The sequence below is a fragment of the Gobio gobio genome, assembly GCF_949357685.1.
Source record: "Gobio gobio genome assembly, chromosome: 22".
In the NCBI taxonomy this organism is placed as follows: Eukaryota; Metazoa; Chordata; class Actinopteri; order Cypriniformes; family Gobionidae; genus Gobio; species Gobio gobio.
Window position 1 is genome coordinate 37,933,317 of NC_137118.1, and position 21,683 is coordinate 37,954,999.

General features: G+C 41.4%; 1 protein-coding gene across 1 annotated transcript; it reads left to right on the forward strand.

Annotated features, from left to right (window-relative positions):
• Positions 1–13: 13 nt before the first annotated feature.
• Positions 14–20,899, forward strand: gltpb (glycolipid transfer protein b; the record flags this gene model as incomplete). The annotated part of the gene is made up of 5 exons (XM_079804310.1): positions 14–222; positions 923–981; positions 1,098–1,231; positions 18,722–18,872; positions 20,717–20,899. The coding sequence occupies exons 1-5, from the start codon at positions 120–122 to the stop codon at positions 20,897–20,899; spliced, it is 630 nt and encodes a 209-aa protein (XP_079660436.1). The 5' UTR covers positions 14–119.
• Positions 20,900–21,683: the final 784 nt, after the last annotated feature.

A 21,683-nucleotide genomic window follows, 5' to 3' on the forward strand; every position in this document is an offset into this window, starting at 1 on the left:
CTGAATACTTTTTTCACGACTTTCCCCGGAGAATTTAAATTAGAAACAAACAGTGGAGCCCTTTGGAAATTATAAAAGCCAGAATATTTTAGCAGCTAGTATAATTTACACATTTTACGATGGCACTTTTGCTGGAGCAGCAGTTTGCGTCGCTGCCAGACACCAACGAGATCGCTACGAAAACATTTCTGGAGTCAGTTTCTCATCTGCCACCTTTTTTCGGTGAGTCGTGAACTTGTAACGTTACTTGTGACTTAACTATAGGAAGTTACAAAAAATGATATATTTGTGGCGAGCGAGCATAAGAAACAGTATCTCAAGGCCTGTACCAAAGTTGCTTTTAAATAGAAACAACAATGAAAGCAATTTTGGACATGACATTTTTATCTCCCTGCAATTGCTTTTAACAGGTGACATTATAACTAGACGACTTAATGTCTTAATTGTCCAAACCTGTGAAATAAACAACAAGTAGGAAATTAAACATTAAAAAGCAGTGGATATAAATGATACCCTTCACGCAGCGTGGTTCAATACCTAATGTAACCACACGGTGGTGCCAAATTACCATGCGCTTTTATCACTGTGTACCAGGGTCAGAAATTGGCCTGGTCAAAATGCCTCCTGAAGTGATCAAAATGCGATCAAAAAGTACGAGTGTTGTTTCAGTGAATTCCTGTTATTTAACGTTTGATATAGTCATAGTATTTTATTCTAGGCCTGTCTAGTTATAGTTTTAGTATCCTAGTTAGTACAGAACAAGATGAACTGTTTGTTTACCAGATGGCTAACTTTCTTGGTAGCCTACATAACACTTAAGATTGGCTGCTTCACTATTTCTTTTTTATTCAACAACATTTATTAACAATTGTATGATGTCAGGGTTAGCTGTTATAATGTATTTCTTAAAATTACTTTTCAGATTGCCTTGGTTCCAAGGTTTTTGCACCAATTAAGGCTGACATAAATGGAAACATCACAGTAAGTCTAAGGGCTAAGCTATGTGTTCATCAGTCAGTTTTTATGGATGCTTTCTATATCAAATGCCTTTGAAAATGTATTGAAGAGTGTTCTGAATTCTTCCCCATTCTCACAAGAAAATTAAAGCTGTCTATGACTCCGATCCAGTGAAGTATGAGACTCTTCAGCAGATACTATTAATTGAGAAAAGCATCTATGGCTCAGAGTGGCCTAAAGTTGGAGCAACACTGGCGCTTATGTGGTTAAAGAGGTAATTTGTTTTTTGTTCACATTTTCTGCATGTCTTTTGCTTCTGATTTGCTTCTATATATTTAAAAGTTATGTGAAATACTAACAACAAATCACGTTAATAGAAACTAGAGCTGCACAAACTTAAATACAACGAGGATCTAATTTTTGTAGGCTACTAAAATAGAGAGGAATTCTGAAGTAATACGTTTATTTCTGTGAAAAACCTGGGGCCTGTACCATGATGGTAGTTTAATAAACTCAGGGTTACAAGATTAGTTTTGAGTTGACAAAACCAAACCAATCTATTCAGGCTTTGTTGGTCCCATGATGCTGATCCTCAACTTTCTCTATGGAAGGATATCGCGGACAATTTTCAAAAGGAATTGCAAATGGTATTTGCAATTGCGTTTTCAATTTGTGGACGCATAATATGTGACACAATCCAAACGCAATTGCAAATCGCGCATTACCATTTGCATTTTCGTTTAGGCAAACGCACAACGACTGCCAAATTTCAAATGGAAAAGCAAAGTCTGTTTGCAATTGCATTTCCAATGTCTTGCAAGTTATGACCCTGCCATTTTGGAATAGCAATAGAAAATCACCTATTTGCTCTTTCATTTCCTTCGTGTCCTGCCACAACCTGCACAAAATTCAAATGGAATCGCAATCCTCTTTGCGTTGCATTTCCGATGCCTAACACAGTCAACTGTCAATCAGGCTTGAGGGCGGGGTTTATTGATGTAGTCGGAAAGTAGGCCACGCCCTCAAGTGGTGGAAAACGGGGGATTTGGCTATTTTTGTAATAAAAAACAAGTTTAAACTCTTTAGTTCAAACAAAGTCAAAATGCAGAACTGATTGTATGTTCACCTGCAACCAGAAAAAAAAACAGCAAATAAGAAGTGACATGACTGCATTCGGTAGGCTATAGCCTATATCAGACGAATATCATCATATTGCACCCGACACAGTAAATTATCATGATGAGTTAAAATCAGAAAATCTATAGAAACTTGACATGATGTGAGTTGTGTGTTGTCCATACGATTCTGTGCTCAAGAGCCAAGCGATCAAAAAAGAAAAGAAAACTACATTAGTGACATTCAATCGCAGTTCATGTTCGTTTCGTAGCCTACCTCCTCTGATGATCTGATTTTCTTCTTCATTTCATTTTATTCAACATTATTATTTTCATCATATGTAGCCTATTCCTATTCATTGAACTATATTTGTATCTTTATTTTGACATTTAACAGATTTGACAGAACAGCTCAACAACAGAACCTGGATTCACACAAATTTTCACGCACCTGCAGCGTTTCTGACAACAGAGAAAAACTGAAATAATATATAATAAAGTAATATAAATAAAAAGCATAAAATAAATAAATACTAAATAGCCTATTTCTCACTTATTCTAAATAATTAATACATTAAGATGACAAAACGAAAAACTACTAAATCAGATTGAATCTTATAAAGAACCGGCATTTTTTTCTCATCAGATTAATTTAAAATTTTTCACTTTGAGGTCCGGTTATAAATTTATGTGTGTGCAGTGCACGCACACAGTGCTTACATCTACTGTGTTTATGTGAATACTCGACTTGGCATTTTGATATAGCCTATTTCTGTGTTTATTTGGCCGTTTGGGCACGCTTGTCCGTGTTGCGCTCGGAACACGCGCACAGCATCCTGTCAGTAATTCAGTTGTCTTTCGTGACTTATCACGCTTTTATTATTTATTTTCGTCAACTGAAATCTACACGGATTATCATAAATACAACACATTTATTTATCACAAGGATCTCCGCGGCAAAACCGAAAGTACCAGCTGGTGAAATCTTTCAAAATGTCTTTTTGCCCCAGGTTCAATAAAAGGATAGGCCTATTTTAAAAGATTATGGGCCTATATTATATATTAAACTGATTTTTAAACCGAATTTAGCATATTTTGCTTTAACCATGCAGCAAAAAAATTAAATAAAAATTTCAAACCTTAAAAAAATAAAAAAATAAATATATATACACATTTTAAACCGTTTAACTGTATATTAATCTGTCAAAATTCTTACTTTTGGTCAACGGTTAAAGCATCCCTATCTTAATTGCTTCTTGACAATTTGCTTGCAACCAGAGCCGTCTTCTTTTGGTTTCTTTTTGTTTGGTTGGCAGGTGATAAATAGTCTATTTCCAGGTATTTGGCTTTGTTTGAAGTGCAAAAAACTACACAGTAGTTTTATGACTTTTTTGTTGTTTTTGCTAAATAGACACATTGGATATTTCTCCCCATGTTCTTAGGAATGAATAATGATGAAAAAGTCCTTGGTTTTCTACCACTTGAGGGCGTGGCCTACTTTCCGACTACATCAATAAACCCCGCCCTCAAGCCTGATTGACAGTTGACTGTGTTAGGCATCGGAAATGCAAACGCAAAGGGGATTGCGATTCCATTTGAATTTTGTGCAGGTTGTGGCAGGACACGGAGGAAATAAAAGAGCAAATAGGTGATTTTCTATTGCTATTCCAAAATGGCAGGGTCATAACTTGCAAGACATTGGAAATGCAATTGCAAACAGACTTTGCTTTTCCATTTGAAATTTGGCAGTCATTGTGCGTTTGCGTAAACGAAAATGCAAATGGTAATGCGCGATTTGCAATTGCGTTTGGATTGTGTCACATATTATGCGTCCACAAATTGAAAACGCAATTGCAAATACCATTTGCAATTCCTTTTGAAAATTGTCCGCGATATCCTTCCATATTTCTCTGTCAACTCAAGCTTTGATCCTGAGTTTTGGAGTTTAGCTGTGACATCAGCAGTGAACAGCCAATCACACGCTGTGTATCAGTAAAACTGAGATTCACTTCTCACGAGAGAAGCAGTGAGATTCACTTCACTCTTCTGCAGAATATACATGATTTAAAAATATTAAGAATTTAAACAAATTTACACAGAAGAAAAGAGCTGTCGAGGACAACTTTAAGAAAAATATTATACGTCAATGCAAGTAAAAGTTATGAAGTTAGTTTAGTTCATATATAGAGAGAATTGAACATTTAAACTCACATGTAGTCATTTTTTAAAGATTTATTGATTTTAAAGCTTATTTGTATGACCTTTAGGCTATTTATATTAATTTTAACTATGTGCCTTTTAATGATTGATTAACTAAAATGATAAGTGTGTAATTGATTATGGGTATAATAATTACTTAAATGATATCTAAATCATTCAAAATTATTATTATTATTATAATAAATAAGCATTGTTAAAAGCCAGACACTTTAGTCTTTAAAAACCATTTGCTCTGTAGTGACCTTTAATGTGGAGTAGAAACAGGGGGCGTGGCTTCATTGCATCAGAGGTGTGTCACTTTGCTCACAGCTGATTGGTCTAATTTCAGTTTGAGATCTCTTATCCAGAACATAACCTGCCCTGGAGCAGGTTAGCCGTGGAGAGTAAGCTACTATGGAGATGAACACAGCTAAAAGCCAAACCACTTTAATGGTACCTAAAACCCAGGATTGGCACAAACTAAGCTTCAACATATCTGGCTAGCCAGCTAAACCGGCTTCATAGTACAGGCCCCTGAACTTTAGACTAATAAGCAAAATGTTATTTACTTGAGGTAATGATACATGTTTGCTTTAGTTTATTTATAAAATGCAAACAAAAAGTAACAATGTGAAACATGTACTCTAACCATCTAGTGAAAAACGTTAGGTTACTTACGTAACCCCGGTTCTCTGAGAACAGAGCGAGGTATCTCACATATGGGAACGCCCCCAGGCGTGATAGACTATGGAAGCACCAATTACACCACGTCTGTCCGAAGGATGGACCAATCACAGCTCATACAAGGAGCCCACCCTCTCCCTATATATATTGCTGTGATCCCCGAAAACGGCATTCTAAACATGCTCTTCCCCCGTGTAATGCGAGTAGGGAAGCTTGGTGAGATACCTCGCTCTGTTCTCAGAGAACCGGGGTTACGTAAGTAACCTAACGTTCTCTTTCAAACATAGCTCGGTATCTCACATATGGGAATGATATAGCCAACTCCCGAAACGCATGCTTTCCGAAGCCGCCGAACAGACCCGGCAAGAACGAAAGATAACCTTTCAATTCTTCAATGAGCCACATTAAGAACTGCATGAGCCATTGAAGGCGCAGTGACATCCAGACTCTGATAAAATCTGATAAAGGAATGAGGGGAAGCCCAGCTTGCCGCTGCACAAATATCTCCTACCGAAATCCCCTTGAACAAAGCCCAAGAAGTAGCCATACCTCTTGTAGAATGAGCCTTTAAGCCCGCTGGGGAATTATAGCCCATAGACGTATAGGCCAATTCAATCGCCTCCACCATCCAGTGGGAGAGGCGCTGTGAGGAGATCGGTTTACCCTTACATTGAGTGGCCCATGAAACGAATAACTGATCATTCTTCCTGAACGATCGTGTCCTGTCAACATAATAGCGTAATGCTCGTACAGGACACAAGGTGTGCAATTTCCGCTCGTTCTCCGAAGAAAAAAGGAGGGGGGTAAAAGGCACGTAACTCCAAAGCAGAGCAGTTATAAGCTGAATCGCTGACTTTGGGAACGAAGGCCGGGTTAGGCAGCAGCGTAACCTTGCTGTCATCCGGACTAAAATTCAAACATGTTCGATGAACTGACAAGGCATGCAATTCACCCACTCATTTAGCTGAGACTAAAGCAAGTAGTAAAATAGTTTTTAGAGATAGGAGCTTAATATCCACACTCTCCAGAGGTTCAAATGGAGCCAGAGTTAAAGCATTCAGAACCATGGACAAATCCCATGACGGGACCAGGCGTTTAGATACTGGTCTCAGACGCTTCACTCCACCGTCGTGTTGTCTGTCCTGACCAGAACATGAAACCCTTCCAAGAATGGGAGAAAATGTTTCAGGGCCAGAAAGACTGCCATCAACTCCAACATATTTATGTGAAGCTTGCGAAGCTGGGGCGTCCAGCGGCCGTTTACCGACCTGCCCTGGAAAACAGCTCCCCAGCCCAACAGGGATGCATCCTTTGTCACTACTTTTCTCAGCAACACGCTCCCCAAGGAAACCCCTGTCTGGAATAAACAGGGATCTCTCCACTGATGAAGAGCCATCACGCAATCCAAGTGTATTCCCACTCGGCGCGCAAGGTGCCGATGAGGACACAAACGCTTCGCTGCCACCCATCGCTGGAAGTCTCTCATTTTTAACAAGCCTAGCGGGACCACGGATAGCGACGAAGCCATCATGCCCAAAAGGCGGAGACAGGTCCTGAACGATACCAGGTTTCCCTTGTGAAACTGGGCAAGGCACTGATAAAACGTCATGATCCTCCTTTCCGAGAGCATGGCGCGGTAAGCCACAGAGTCTATTCGTAAGCCCAAGTATTCTATCTCCTGGGATGGAATCAGCTGGCTTTTGGCCTCGTTGATTCTGAATCCCAGATTCGATAGATGAGATGTGAGCATCTCTGTGTCCCGCTCCGCGCGCTACCGCGAGTGAGCGCATATCAGATAATCGTCCAGATAAGCCGATATTCTGAGCCCCTTGTGTCTCAACGGTGATAACGCTGTCTCTATGCACCTGCTGAACACTCGAGGGGCAAGACTTAACCCAAATGGAAGGGTAACAAATTCGTACGCTTCGCTCCGAAAGGAAAACCTGAGATATTTCCTGTGCGCAGGATAGATGCTTATATGAAAGTAAGCATCCTTGAGATCTACCGCGGTGAACCAATCGTCCCTGCGGATAGCGCGCATGAGAGTTGTGACAGTGAGCATCCTGAATTTGTTCTTCCTCAAGTGTTTGTTTAGAACACGTAGGTCCATTATTGGGCGCAAACCCCCGTCTTTCTTTGGAATTAGAAAATAACGGGAGTAAAAGCCTTTTTCAGTTTCCCCCTCTGGAACCCGTCTTATAGCTCTTTTCTCTAAGAGGGAGGATATTTCCTCTTCCAACACACGTGCTGAATCCCCATTTGCTACAGATGCTATGACCCCGTTGAACGGGGGTGGTTTTACAGCAAACTGAAGCCTGTAATCTTTGGTTACCGTCGTGAGGACCCACGGGTGTGCAGAACACTGTCTCCATGCCTCTTGGCAAAGAGCCAACGGGTTCAGCTGAACCGAATCCATAGATGGGGTTAAGGCGCCATCTAGTGGACCGAGAGAAAAACGGCCAGGCTCTGTGAAGCTCAGAGACCGCTTTATTTCTGGGTTCATTGCTGTTATTTTGTTTTTGTTTTTCTGCGCCCTCGGCAGTGAGCCTGGATGCGACAGAGAATTTTTTATTATTTTTAAACCCAGGGGCTGAAGTGCTTTGTGACAATGCACTTGAGAACTTGTGCTTGTACCCAACAGACCACCTACTGGTGGTTGAGTGTTTTGCACTCGACGGAACCTTGTGTGTCGAGGGGAAGCTGAACTGGCCTGACCACAACTTGGAACCATTTTCTCGTCCAAACTCCACATCCTCCGCTTCTTCGCAGGTGGGGGAACAGATATGGCGGACTCGGGAGGGGACATCACAGAGAACCCTAGGTGCTGTCCGTCCCTCCCATGCAGAAATTGCGTCCTAGGTATCCCTCCTCTTTTTGTAGGACGGGATAGCAGACTTTGACTTTGCGGCTGTCGCCGCGAATGACTGCTTTGCCCACGGTTTAGCGTTTGAAGCAGCGGGGGGACGAGCCGCCTGCTCCGTGCTCTGGGGTTTCGCGGGCCTGGATGCATTCAAAAACCTCCTGTTCTGCGCCGGAGGAACAGGACGCGGGGGAACAGGAGGACGCGGTGCTCTCTTGCGTGGCAGGCATATGTCTTCTTCTGAAGGTCGCACCGCTGTCTCATCGCTGCAACGGCCGTGCCAAACAGCCCACTAGCATCCATTGGAGCATCGAGAAAATCTAACTTCTCTTTGTCTCCGATGCTCGAGAGATTTAGCCATAGCGATCTCTCGCCTGCGACGGCAAGAGCCATAGTATGGCCGCAGCTTTGCACCGCGCCACGTGAGGTGCGCAAATTGAGATCCGTTATGTTGCAGATCTCCTCCCAGACAGCCGGGTTTGGATTTCCGGCGTCCAGCTGAGTGCCCAGCTCCTCCAACAACTCGGCTTGATAGGCTGTCAACAATGAAGTGACATTAAGTGCCCGCACTGCCAGTCCAGAGGATTTATATATTTTTTGGTACATGGAAGCGGTGAAGCGTTCCATTTTTCCCGGGAGGGAGGGACTGGCAGATGAGAGAGTGGTCTGCCTGTTTGGATGCAGGTGGTGGGCCACTGACTGCTCGACCGTGGGGGGGTTAGAAAGCCCTAGCCCTTCCATTTCACTCACATCGAGTGACGAGTAACCCTTGACGGGCACCCGGTGAGAAAAGGGCTTGTCCCACGATCGCTTCATCTCTGCTACACACGCTGGCAACGCGGGAAGAAGTTGTTTCGCCGGTGGAAGGCGAGCAGGGAGCCTTTTCCCGTCATAGATATCCCGTTTAACTCCTGGATCCCCAGGAGTTACGGGCCAGTCGATGCCAAGCTTGGTCGCTGCACGTTTGCAAACTTCCGCTAGGTCGCAGTCTACGACCGTTGACGGCATGTCGCCGCTTAGCGCGCTCACTGGCCTGGACGCTTGCGCCGCAGACAGGATTGCATCATCTTCCTCATCATCCGGCTCATCACGGAGGAGGCGAGCTAACATCTCCTCATCCTCCTCCTCGTCTCCCTCCCCCTCATCGCCTTCCGCGAGTAGCTGATCGAAAAGCGGCATAGGTGAATCTACTTCCATAATCTCCCCCCAAGAGGAAGGATTCTGCGTGGAAGAGGACGGGATCACCTTTGTAGAAGGAGGGACGGAAGAGAGAACCGGATCCTCTTTAGAAGAAGCGGCCACACAAAGCCTTCTCTCTTAGACCCTGGCCGGCATTACACGACAGTGCGCGCAACTCTCCGCATCCGCCAGTGCAGCCTGAGCGTGCTTGACACCCATGCATGCGATGCACATCAGATGCGAATCCCTGCCTGAGATCATGAAACCGCATGCTGCCGGACACGAGTGCGAAGAGGCCTCTTTCTCCGCTGCGGTCTTGGACACCTTCGACATGGTGAGTAAATGAAGTTTAGCTCGCCTTAACGCGTTAGCTACAATAAGAAAATGACTCAGTAACGAGTAGAAATCCACAACAGATTTAGTCTGCACTGCGTTCGGCAACGTCTACCTTGACGGTACGTTTGTGAACTGAAGCAGGACAGGTGCTAAAGGAAAGTCTTCACGGGGAAGAGAACAAGAATGCCGTTTTCGGGGATCACAGCAATATATATAGGGAGAGGGTGGGCTCCTTTTATGAGCTGTGATTGGTCCATCCTTCGGACAGACGTGGTGTAATTGGTGCTTCCATAGTCTATCACGCCTGGGGGCGTTCCCATATGTGAGATACCGAGCTATGTTTGAAAGAGAACCTAATAGAATCCGTCACAATTAGTGATGATGTCCAGTGTTGTGCGTGAACGAGTTCAAAAGAACGCGTTCATTGAACACGCTCATTTTTTCGTGAACGTTGAACTGAACGCAACACATTTTTTAATAAAGAACTTGAACGTGAATTAGTTCACATTATGTGTCATGAACGGCGGGCAGACATCACTGTAAATGAATGTTGGAATTTGTTTTCCATTGAAAACTGAGTGACATCTGTTTTCTCTTTTGAAACGCAACGAGAGAAAGTTCCTCCCTCCTGTATTCTCGCTGGTGCCGCTTAAATCATGTATCACCAGACAGAAATGGTTTTGACATTGTGTGCGCAATGCATTGCGTGCAACGTAGTGTCCGGCTGAGAATAGCATACTGGCTTCCGCACAAGTTACGTTACCCGTGATGAATTGCAGCAGAGCGGGGTAGGCATAGCAACGCCGCGTAGCAGGCAACGACGAGAGCGCGGAGGGCTAGAGGAGCGAGAGAGAGAGAGAGAGACAGACCAAAGACGAGAGTGAGAGAAAGCGCTGCAATTTAAAAAAAAATGGCTAGTGGAAGTGATGGCACGGAGACGGACACCGATTCTCCTTATGAACATTTAAAACAATTTTACACTCTTGCAAACCAAGACCCCGACGGCAAAAATCTTACCTTTCTGTGTAAGATATGTCCACCTGCGCAGCAAAAACAAGTTAGGACATCAACAACGTCCTTCTCGAATTTGAAACGGCACATGGAGTTAAAACATCCATCCAGTGTAAATGCATATATGCACGCCCTCGAGGGTCATAAGGGAGGAAAAGGAAAAAAGACCGCCTGCCAACCCCAAACGCAAATGACACTGCCAGCAGCCTTCAAGAGGTCCGTGGTGGTCTCACAGGAGCAGGTAGATAAACTGACTATCGACTACATTGTGGAAGATTTACAACCTCTAAGCAAAGTTGAGAAACCCTCGTTCATCAGACTAGTGACAGGTTTGCAACCAACCAGACATGTGCCTTCAAGAAAGCAAGTGCAGGGACTACTGAATAGAGAATTTAAGGAGGTTATCAATAAATTAAAAAGTGAACTTGCCGAGCTTGATTTTGTTTGCACAACAGCTGATTGCTGGTCAGCTGTCAACAAGGGATTCATGGGCATTACAGTTCATTGGCTTGACAAACATGATCCATCACTCAGGAAATCAGCTGCACTTGCATGCCGTCGTGTCAGGGGGTCACACACATATGATGTACTGGCAAAAGTACTGGCAGAGGTGTACAGGGAATTTAAAATCCAGAACAAAATTGTGTGCACAGTGACAGACAATGCCTCAAATTTTGTTAAGGCATTTAACTGTTTTGGAGAGGGTGTTGCTATTACAGCTGCGGCTGCAGCTGCTGATGAAAGAGTGGAAGAGGCTTCTGTCCAGGCAATTGACAGTTTGGATGATGGTGATGGTGATGATGATGATGATGGTGATGATGATGGACTTGAGCCAGCACCCCTCTCAGCGTTAGAGGATCCCTGCCTCCCCCCTCACAGAAGGTGCATGGCCCACACCTTAAATCTTGTTGCTGCCGACACAAAGAATGTAACTGACAGGCAGTACAACACACTGGCGAGGCCTGTGTTTTCCAAAGCATGCGCTCTGTGGAACAGAGTTAAACGGAGCTCAAAAGCCTCAGATTTGGTTGAGGAAAAGCTAAAGATTGGCTTTGTCACTCCAAATAACACACGATGGAACTCAATGTTCCTCTCCATGCAGCGCCTGAGTCACATAGCCACATTGACTCCACAGGCCAGCGACCTGATAGCGCCAGGTGATCCAGCTCCTGAATATGACAGGCTGCTTCTGCACAACGTCTGTGATGAGTTCGGCCTTCGGCGGTTTTCCCCACAGGAGATTGATTTCATCCATAACTTTGTGAGTGTGATGCATCCCTTAGCCGCTGCACTAAACATTCTTCAAGGGGAGAAAAGCACATTCCTTGGGTACCTGGTGCCTACAATTGTGCAGCTGAAAAATGACTTGAGAGGGCTGCTGGATGAGAGCTCAAAGCCTACAGCTACAGAAGGTCTGGCTGCATGTCGTCCTCTCATCCAAACCATGATTCAGGCAATCTGCAAAAGATTGGATGACAGGCTTGAAGAAAAAGAGAACATCCTGGCAGCTGTACTACTCCCAATGTTCAAGTTGGACTGGGTGTCGGATGACATTCAGCGCTTGCAGTACAGAGTGATGCTGAAGCAAGAAGTGCAATCTATCTCTGTGGTGGAGTCTGAACAAGCGCAAACCTCTGCAACAGAGAGAAAAAGCAGTGCTTCCTCCTTTTTTAAATTCAGTCGAAGCCCAGTAACAGTCACCAAGTCCGAGGTGGACATGTACCTGGATGCCCCAACTGCTGACAACTTCAATGAGTACACAGTCCTACCCAAGCTGAAAAAGCTGTTTGTGAAGTACAACACAGCAATCCCGTCAAGTGCTCCAGTGGAGAGGCTGTTCAGCACTGGTGGCCAGATATTTAGGCCCAGGAGAAACCGATTGGGAGATGCCAACTTCGAAAAACAGTTGGTGTTGAATGCAAACAAAAAACTCTTTGGACTGACCTGAGGGGAGAAAGAAGTATCCAGGGGGTGGGGTTCAGTTTTCAGTTCGCACTAGTGTAACCATGTTCCTGTAGATCATGTCCCCAGCACTGAATTGAAAAGGTCACCAACTACTGTATGAAAGTTGAAGTTACCTACCTAAAGTTGCATAAAGTTCCATCTTACACAAAGTTACATCTTACAAATCACTGTATCAACCATAAAGATACGCAGTTTCCTTAAAAATAAAGTTTTTTGTGCCTTTGAGTTTTGCCTTCATTACCTTCATTCAAGAGTTTTGCTCATTTCATACACACACATATGTATATATAATATCATATATATCAAATAATATATACATATTTCATATTATATATTCTTTTTTTAATTAAATGCTGGTAGATTTCATTGCACTAAGTATAGAACTGGTCTACCTTGTCTGTACTGCTGCAAGTTTCATCACCTGGTAAGAAACCCACAATTGCATTGTCATGAGCAAATGTCTACAATGAGCAGCTTCAAAGAACGTATAGTGATTTCTAGCTCGTAGTGTGAAAAAAAGTATTTATTTGAATATCTCACGAAAAAAGTAAAATGAACTGAACTTTGAACTAGTTCAGAATTAAAAATGTGAACTTTGAACGTGAACTGTTCACTTTGAGCACGTATGAACTGAACTTGAACTAGTTCAGAAAAGCTGTGAACTGGCACAACACTGATGATGTCTATGTGCGACCCCCCACCCCCAAACCAGTACAGCAGAAACAGCCGATTCTAAAGATTTCATTGGTCGTGTCAATAACAGTGCTGATTGCCTACACCAAACACTAACAGAGATGGTCTTATTATTGGGAGATACTAGGGTCCGTGGCTTAGAGTTGCCACCTTCAGTGTGGCAAAATTATTGAAGTAACATTATTATTTCAACATTGACAACTTGACAGCTAAATAATAGACCATAAGAAAACATGAGATCAAGTACGTGAACTTGCAACAGAACACATTTTATATTATTTTACATTTGATTATTTTATTTATTTCTAAATAACTCTTTATTAGCCTATTTGGGGCACTTTAAAGGGATAGTTCACCCAAAATGAAAATTCTGTCATCATTTACTCACCCTCATGATGTTCCAAACCTGTATGAGTTTCTTTGTTCTGCTGAACACAAAAGAAGATATTTTGAAGAAAGTTTGTAACCAGGCTGCTTTGGGGGCACCATTGACTTCCATAGTAATCTTCCTATGTGTTCAACATAACAAAGAAATGTATACATGTTTGGAACAACTTGAGGGTGAGTAAATGATGACCGAATTTTCATTTTTGGGTGAACTGTCCCTTTAAGCAGTCATTCTGAACCAGTAGGCCTAATCACTTTTTTGAATTTTAAAAATGTTTATTTTCTTTTATCAATTTACTTAAATTATGACTATTTTATTGTGTAATTATTTGTCCCATTTGTATCTAAATATTTTTTTAAATCTTTTTTTAAATGTCATAAACTTGATATGACAGAATTATTTATTATGTATGATTAATATAGCCTAGCCAAATTATGAATTAATAATAACATTTATTAGGCTATAATCTATTAATTAACCTGTCTAAAAAATAATAATTCTGTCTGCCAAGCTCTGATAATGTATGGAATATTATATTATCCATTAAAAAAAGACTAAAGGCCTATAGGCCTACCTTTTAGAAGCACGGATGTGTCTGTCACATAGACCGGTCTGTCAGCGCTGCTGCTTTAAGTCAGACAGACTGAGACACTGAAATACTTCTCATAAAGTGTGCAGTTGGCCTGAGGGTCATCATGAGTTACTGGACAGACCCATTGGTACCTTTTTGATATTCAGCTTTATATCTGGAGATCCTCTTGCGTTCAAACGGTGGACACGACGTGAGCTTGACATGTTTTTAAAAAAAATGCGCAAGTTTACAAGCACACTGGCACAGCGCATGTTCTCGAGACTCCGCCGCTATGGCAACAAAGCCGCTAAAATGCAATCTAGCACAAATGAGCTCCTGTACTACTTATTGTGAAATTGATTTCTTTATATTTGCTATCAGTATTCTCCACACTGCAAAATCCGTATGTGTTTACGTATGTATGTAAAAAATCTTAACCGTATTGGTTTGATACGGGACGCGTCATTTTGCTTGTAAATACGGGACGATTCCGTATTTTACGGGACGGGTGGCAACCCTACCGTGGCTCCACCATTGGAGAAAGCGTAACGGCTAACTTGGATCACGTGTGCCTTGATAACCAATAACATTAGCCTTGACGTCATTGAATTTCATTTAGAGTTGTGCGACAGTCAATCACTGTTTGAGGATACCATAGAAATTAATGAGAAGTGCTGTAAACTGAATCAATCCTGTCGTGCAATAGACCCTTTTCACATTTCCGGGTTTCTCAGAGTGGAAGTCATCATAGGGTGCTTTCACACTTGGTTCGATTGCTTGGACCGAACCCGAGTTCGATTGCTCCCCCCTCCCCCTGCCTGGACTGTGTTCATATTATATTATTTGGGTCCGAACCGGGGTGCGTTTGCGTCATCAAAGCAGCAACTGTTTACCCGGTTGCTTAGTAACGACAGCGAGCGTGAAGGCGGCAAAATGCATAGCGTTGCTCAACTCACTTTTAATATTTTCACTTTTATATTGGTTTTGTTTCCAAAGCTTCAGTACGTAATGGCACTTGCGTCTATCTGCCGCAAATGTACTGCAAATGCTCTAAAGAACGCTGAAGACGAGCAGAAATTAGATCTATACAGCTCTCTGCTTGCAGTATGTCCGTCACGCTCGCCAGGAAAATGAGTGAAACACACACAAACACATTTTTATCAAATCATATGTCATTAATAGCGGTTCACTTTAGGGCTGAACGATATGGACAAAATTTCATATCTCGATTTTCATGCCAGATATCTCGATATCGATACAATACGATATGACTACGTGTTCGGTGAAAACCAGAATCTGAATTAAAATGTGTTTGATTTAAGCCTACATTTCAAAAATTTGTGTCAGAAAATGTATTGTTTTTAAGCCTTTCGCACGTACGATCACACAGGTGTAATCAGTCTAGGCTGGTCCCTGGAGCGTATGATCAAGTGCATCACATGATCAACTGCTAAATTCAAATGTTGAATTTAGCCAGAGACAGGCGCGCTCAGAGCTGTCATATATCACAACTTTTATTTTAGGTTTCAAACATATAAATTCACATAAGTACTAAAAAAACAATACATTTAGAGTTTGTAAAATACACACTGATATCTATGGAAGAGGCAATAATAATCCTTTCCATTATAATTCGACACGTTTTATTCATATCAGATACACATTGTGTAAGTAACTTCAATGTTTACTCTATTCTATTCCCAGTTCACCAGCCACTTACTTTTAAGTATTTCGGGAGAAGTGGATGAATTCACGTGTTGTAAACATAGAGGTTGTAAATCCAACAGATCCGATTCTCTGAACTGCGTCTGCGGCACAAACTAACATGGCGGCGGCCATCGCGCATACAGCTCAACTAACGCGATCGTTATAAAGGTGTTTAAACAACAATATACTTCCACTTGCATGTATTTGACAATCGGAATATCAGATATTTCATGCCATAGCTAACACATTTGTGAATATTCTGAATAAAAATGGAAAAAATGACATAAAAGCAGATCATCATTCATTCAGCGCTGTTGCTGCTGCGGTGTGTCACGTGACAAGCAATGACGCGTCACCATGGAAACGCCACCCCCCCTCTCACAATATAGTTCCCACGTCCCTGGTAGTGTGTGCGCGCTGGCTTTAGCGGTGCATTCAAGGGCACTCGTAAAACTGATGTTTGTTGTGACTGCCAGAGTTGTATGCAGGGCGAGCGCGGAGAGGGGAAATCTATATCGTTGCTTTTTTCGATAGTAATATCTTGAAAGTTCATATCTAGATATAGATACGATAGCGATATATCGTTCAGCCCTAGTTCACTTCCAAGATTTAGTACAATTGCGTTCACATCAGCAGCGAACCATACCGGAGTTCACATGAACCGTACCCCTGACCACCCTTTTTAAGCGGACTCTGGTATGGTTCGCCGGTGCGCACACGAGTTCAGAAGACAACGTTCACATCATCCAAACGAACTCTGACGTCAATCGAACCCGGGTGCGCACCAAAACTGCTAGTGTGAAAGCACCCATAGTTGGGTTAAATTTTATAGCGGTGAATGAGAGTATACATTAAAGGGATAGTTCACCCAAAAATGAAAATTTGACATTTATCTGCTTACCCCCAGGCGATCCAAGGTGTAGGTGTCTTTGTTTTTTCAGTAGAACACAAATGGAGATTTTTAACTTCAACCGTTGCTGTGTGTCACTCATAGAATGCATGTCAATGGGGTCTAATTCTATTAGGGTAAAAAAACATGCACAGACAACTTCAAATTAATCCATGGGGCTCGTGACGACACATTAATGTCTTAAGACACGAAACGATCGGTTTCTGAGAGAAACCGAACAGTATTTATATAATTTTTTTCCTCAAATACAACACCATGTCCAACAGCCCCGAAAGCGCAGCACTTCCGGGAAAGAAGGTCAATGTACACGATCTAGTGTAGAGACCTCACACACAGGAAGTGATGTAAGTAACGCAACACATTACTTTTCTTAAAAAGTAACGCATTTAGTTGCTGGAAGATGAATGCGTATTTAAACTGGGTCATTTATGTAGCAGAAATGTGAAATTATTTTTGAATTTGGTGCCCTCTAGACTGAGAAAAGACAGAAAATGTATTTTTGTCTCATGTGGATGAAAGACAACAACTCCCAGAATGCGCTTGCTTCGCTGCTCAACAAGGCCACTCCCAAAGCCACGGCTACTGGTTATCACTTGCCCACCATGACACCGCGCCAACTGTTGTTTTGATTTTCATAGTAATAAAATAATTTTGTTCAGTTAGAGAACAGATACTACAATTAAAAACTAAACATGTCTTTTCAATAAAGTGTGAGTGAGCCGAACGAGTCACGGCACAGACGCAGCAGGAGTCAGATTTCATTCATCACGAGAGCGAAGAGCTGAGGTAAGCACGGCAGTCATTCACGGCACGTGTCCAGTCTGGCGTGTTTTCAGATCGCATATGGAAGCTAAACTTTCATAGGAATTAATTGAAAAGTTGAAACACTCGCTTTGCTCCGCACTGCTCCATTATGAATACCCGAGCTGAGCGGCCGTGCGCATTTACATTCTGTGAGTGAGATCCCACCTCTATGGGCGGGTTGAAAACATGTGGAACTAGCTCCTTCTACTGGCTGTAGTCTCTAGCCTCTGGCCAAAAAATCCTCCGATGACGCAAAATGACGATATTTGCGTCATTGGAGATTCCAGAAATAAATTGCATAATTATCTCCTCTCAGGGGGACATGAGGGGGGAAAGCACAATAATTCGAATATACTACCGGGTTTCTACTTCTACAAAGCTTAATGCTAAATCGCTGAAGTAAACCTTTAAGGGAGTACCACAATATTGTAATGCGTTACTTTTCAAAGTAACTGTCCACAACACTAGCCGTCACTATCAATGGTTGTCTCGGACAACACTATCAACAGCAAAATTAATCTGTGGTACAGCGGTCACACAGTACAAATCGGAACTCCCAAGTTTACAAATTCTATGAGGATGTAAGGATGAAAATCAAAAAAGACTATTGCTTTTCTTTTCCAACGCCCTCCAAGGGCCATTTGGAATTCCTAAAGGCAAAGAGGGGCTAATAGTGATCAAGGCCTGTAAGTCAAGATGTGGGTACATTGAGGGTCTGCTCATTTTCACATCTTTAGTAGGGTGAGGGAAGTTGTAATCTTCTGATTGGTCAGTTTGAATGTCGCACATTTGGGTTTCAGTCACATGGTCAAGGAAGGGATATGGGATCTTTTTCTTGGACACTCTGCATTTCTCTGGGCTTTTCTTTCTTTTATTTGCCTCTTCTTCTTGGGGGCTTTGCTTTTCCTCTCTCTGCCTTCCATCTCTTTTTCTCTTGCAATACAATATTGTCACACTATAGCAATGCTCTCCCACATATTTTGGCATTCTAACTGCACTTATTTCCTTACAACCATAGATGAATCATTATTTGAAAACTAGTCCTCGCTGCAGCTTATAGCGCAATGACGTACTGCATTAAATCCAATAAGTAATCAACGCATGCTTTTTATTGCATAAACCTGTTTAGCGAAAACTCGATTCTAAAGATTTCAGTACTCATGTCATAATGCTACAAAAGATGCTAACCCCTAAACCTACCCTACACCCTAACCTTAAACTGGTTTGGGGGAAAAAATGCATACACTACATATTAGGTGCAGCTCTAATATAAATATACTATGTATGTACAGTTTATGATCTTTCATAAATTGTTTGACAATATCACCAGTGTTTTCCTCAGAGGTCTGCGGTTCATTCAGATTTTACTGCAAAGTCTAGCTGATGGGGAGAGAGATGAGGACAATCCCAATCTTATTCGCATCAATATCACTAAAGCTTATGACCAAGCCCTCAAGAGGTACCATGGTTGGATTGTCCAGAAAGTTTTCAAGGTGGGTGTTTTCAGTTGCTATGTGTGCATGGCAAGATGGGCATAACATGAGGCTGGGAAAAGTCAATAACACTTTAGAATACGATCCATCATTAATGAATGACTACACAGGAACAAATGAGTAATGCATTAACACAATCTAGTAACTACTATTAACTAACAAGAAACTCTGATTAATAAATTAGTAAGTAATAGTGCTTAGTCGAATAAGGTAGTTCACTATTAGCTAATCAATATCTACTATTTTTTTCACTCCTCCCAGAGGACTACTACTAAGAACTACTATATTATAATTATAATTATTAATAATTAGTGAAACTAATGCATAATGTATAATTAATTCTAAAGTGAAGATCATGGTAACCCACTAGTAATCTCAGGTATTATTAAATCCTTCTACCCTAGAAATCTAGATGCACCCTAGCTGCAGCAAATATAATTTGAAGCCAGGGTCGTCTAACAACTCTCCGTTGGCTTGCGGGGTTGAAAAACCAAACTCTGGTCAGGCCAATCACATCGTGTATAGAGTCGGTGGGCGGGCTTAACATAATGACGGCAGAGTTGCGGCTCTTCCGCGTGAATTCCCTGCTAACAAAGAACTGCACTGATGTCAAGTCATTCTTCAAAAAGGAAGATGTGTTTGGAGTTTTGCCGACCGGATATGGCAAAAGTTTATTCTATCAACAAGTTCCGCTGATGGGAAAACACATGGGACTCAGCCACAACCCGCTTGTGATTTGTTGTCTCACCACTGATAGTGCTCTGGTTGGTTGTAGCGCTAATCTCTTGCGTGCAGAGGGAATTTGAAAGACAACCGTTTATCCCGCCCCTCGGATTAAGCCCTGCCAATGGTGAGTTTCCAGACCCAACATCTTGATGTAGGTCTGGCTTGTCAGGCTAAAATCCTTCAGAAGGAACTACTAATTATTTTGATCAATGTTCTAAAGTGAAAAACATGATAACTCTCTAGTAATGACTAGTTTTTGATAGTAATGACTCGGTTACTACACGTTACTACATCCTTCTATAGGAATTAATAGTTATTTGGATCAGTATTCTAAAGTGAAAAACATGATAACTCTCTAGTAATGACTAGTTTTTGATAGTAATGACTCGGTTACTACACGTTACTACATCCTTCTATAGGAATTAATAGTTATTTGGATCAGTATTCTAAAGTGAAGATCATGGTAACCCACTAGTAATTACTTAAGTGTTACTATCCAAAACCTTACAAAAACCTCAATGACCTCCAATGACTCAATGAAGTTTACAATGACTTCAGTCATTACTAGAGAGGTATGTTTTTCACTTTAGAATATTGATCCAAATAATTAGTAATTCCTTTAGAAAGATGTAGTAACACTTGAGTCATTACTAGTGGGTTACCATTACCTTCACTTTAGAATGAATTATACATTATGCATTATTCATGTTGATTATGAACCTGTATGTAGTAGTTCTTTGTAGTCCTCTGGGAGTTAGGAAAACGATAGTAGTTATTGATTAGCTAATAGTGAACTACCGCATTCAACTAAGCACTATTACTTACTAATTTATGAATCAGTTTCTTGTTAGTTAATAGTAGTTACTAGAGTGTTGATAATGCATTACCCATTTGTTCCTGTGTAGTCATTCATTAATGATGGATCAGTATTCTAAAGTGTTACCGAAAAGTCTTGTAAAGGAAATTATCTTTTAAAATGACTCAGTAAATATACTTTTAAAAATCCGGTGATCAACTGAAAAAGTCATAGAATTGTTTTGAGGTCATCTGTAATAATGTATGGCTGTTTTATTAAGAGAGTGATTGCTTACCCAGCGTTTTGTTGTGTTTTGCTGTAGGCTGCCCAATTTGCTGCACCATGCAGGTCAGATTTTCTTAAAGCTTTATCCAAGGATCAAGAAGTTGGAGAGGAGGAATGCTTAGAAAAAGTTCGCCAGTTCTTGATAAACTTCACTGTAACTGTAGATGCCATTTATGAAATGTATTCTGTAATGAATGCTGAACTGGATTACTTAGTTTGAAACTTCTACTTTCTGAAGCAATTCAGTCCTTTTCATCTCTAATGCAACACAGTTTTCATACACAATATGATATGTTTAAAGGTGCAGTGTGTAGTATTTATGAGGATCTATTGACAGAAATGCAATATAATATACATAACTATGTTTTCAGTGGTGTATAAAGACCTTACATAATGAACTGTTATGTTTTTATTATCTTAGAATGAGGCATTTCTATCTACATACACCACGGGTCCCCTTACTGTAAAGTCACCATTTTGCACCGTCACGTTTCTACAGTAACCCTAAACCAGGGGCCGGGAACCTTAGAGACATTTTTACATTTTTGGTTAATGCATTTTTCCAAAAGAGCCACAGTAAAAAATAATATATAAATAATATAGGCCTATATATAAAACGTGTTTTTTTTCCAATAAAATTTCAACAGTAGTAATTATTATTAGGTCCATAGACAACTAAATAAGTTGCAATATGGAATTAATTGTGCAGGGCTTTCACTGTGAGGTTGAGTTACCAACTGATGAGCATAAATCCTCTTCTTGTGCGTGTGTGTGTGAGAGAGAGATAGTGAGATAGTAAAGCACAGTGCTTACATCCACTGTGTTTACGTGAATACTCGACTTGGCATTTTAAAATATTTGTGTTTATTTGGCCTTTTAGGCGTGCAACCAAAGACAAAGGCTAATCTGCTTGTGTTGCGCTCAGAGCGTGTGCACAGCATCATCAGTAGAATTCAGTTCCCTTTCGGGATTTATCACGCTTTTAATATTTATTTTCAATATTA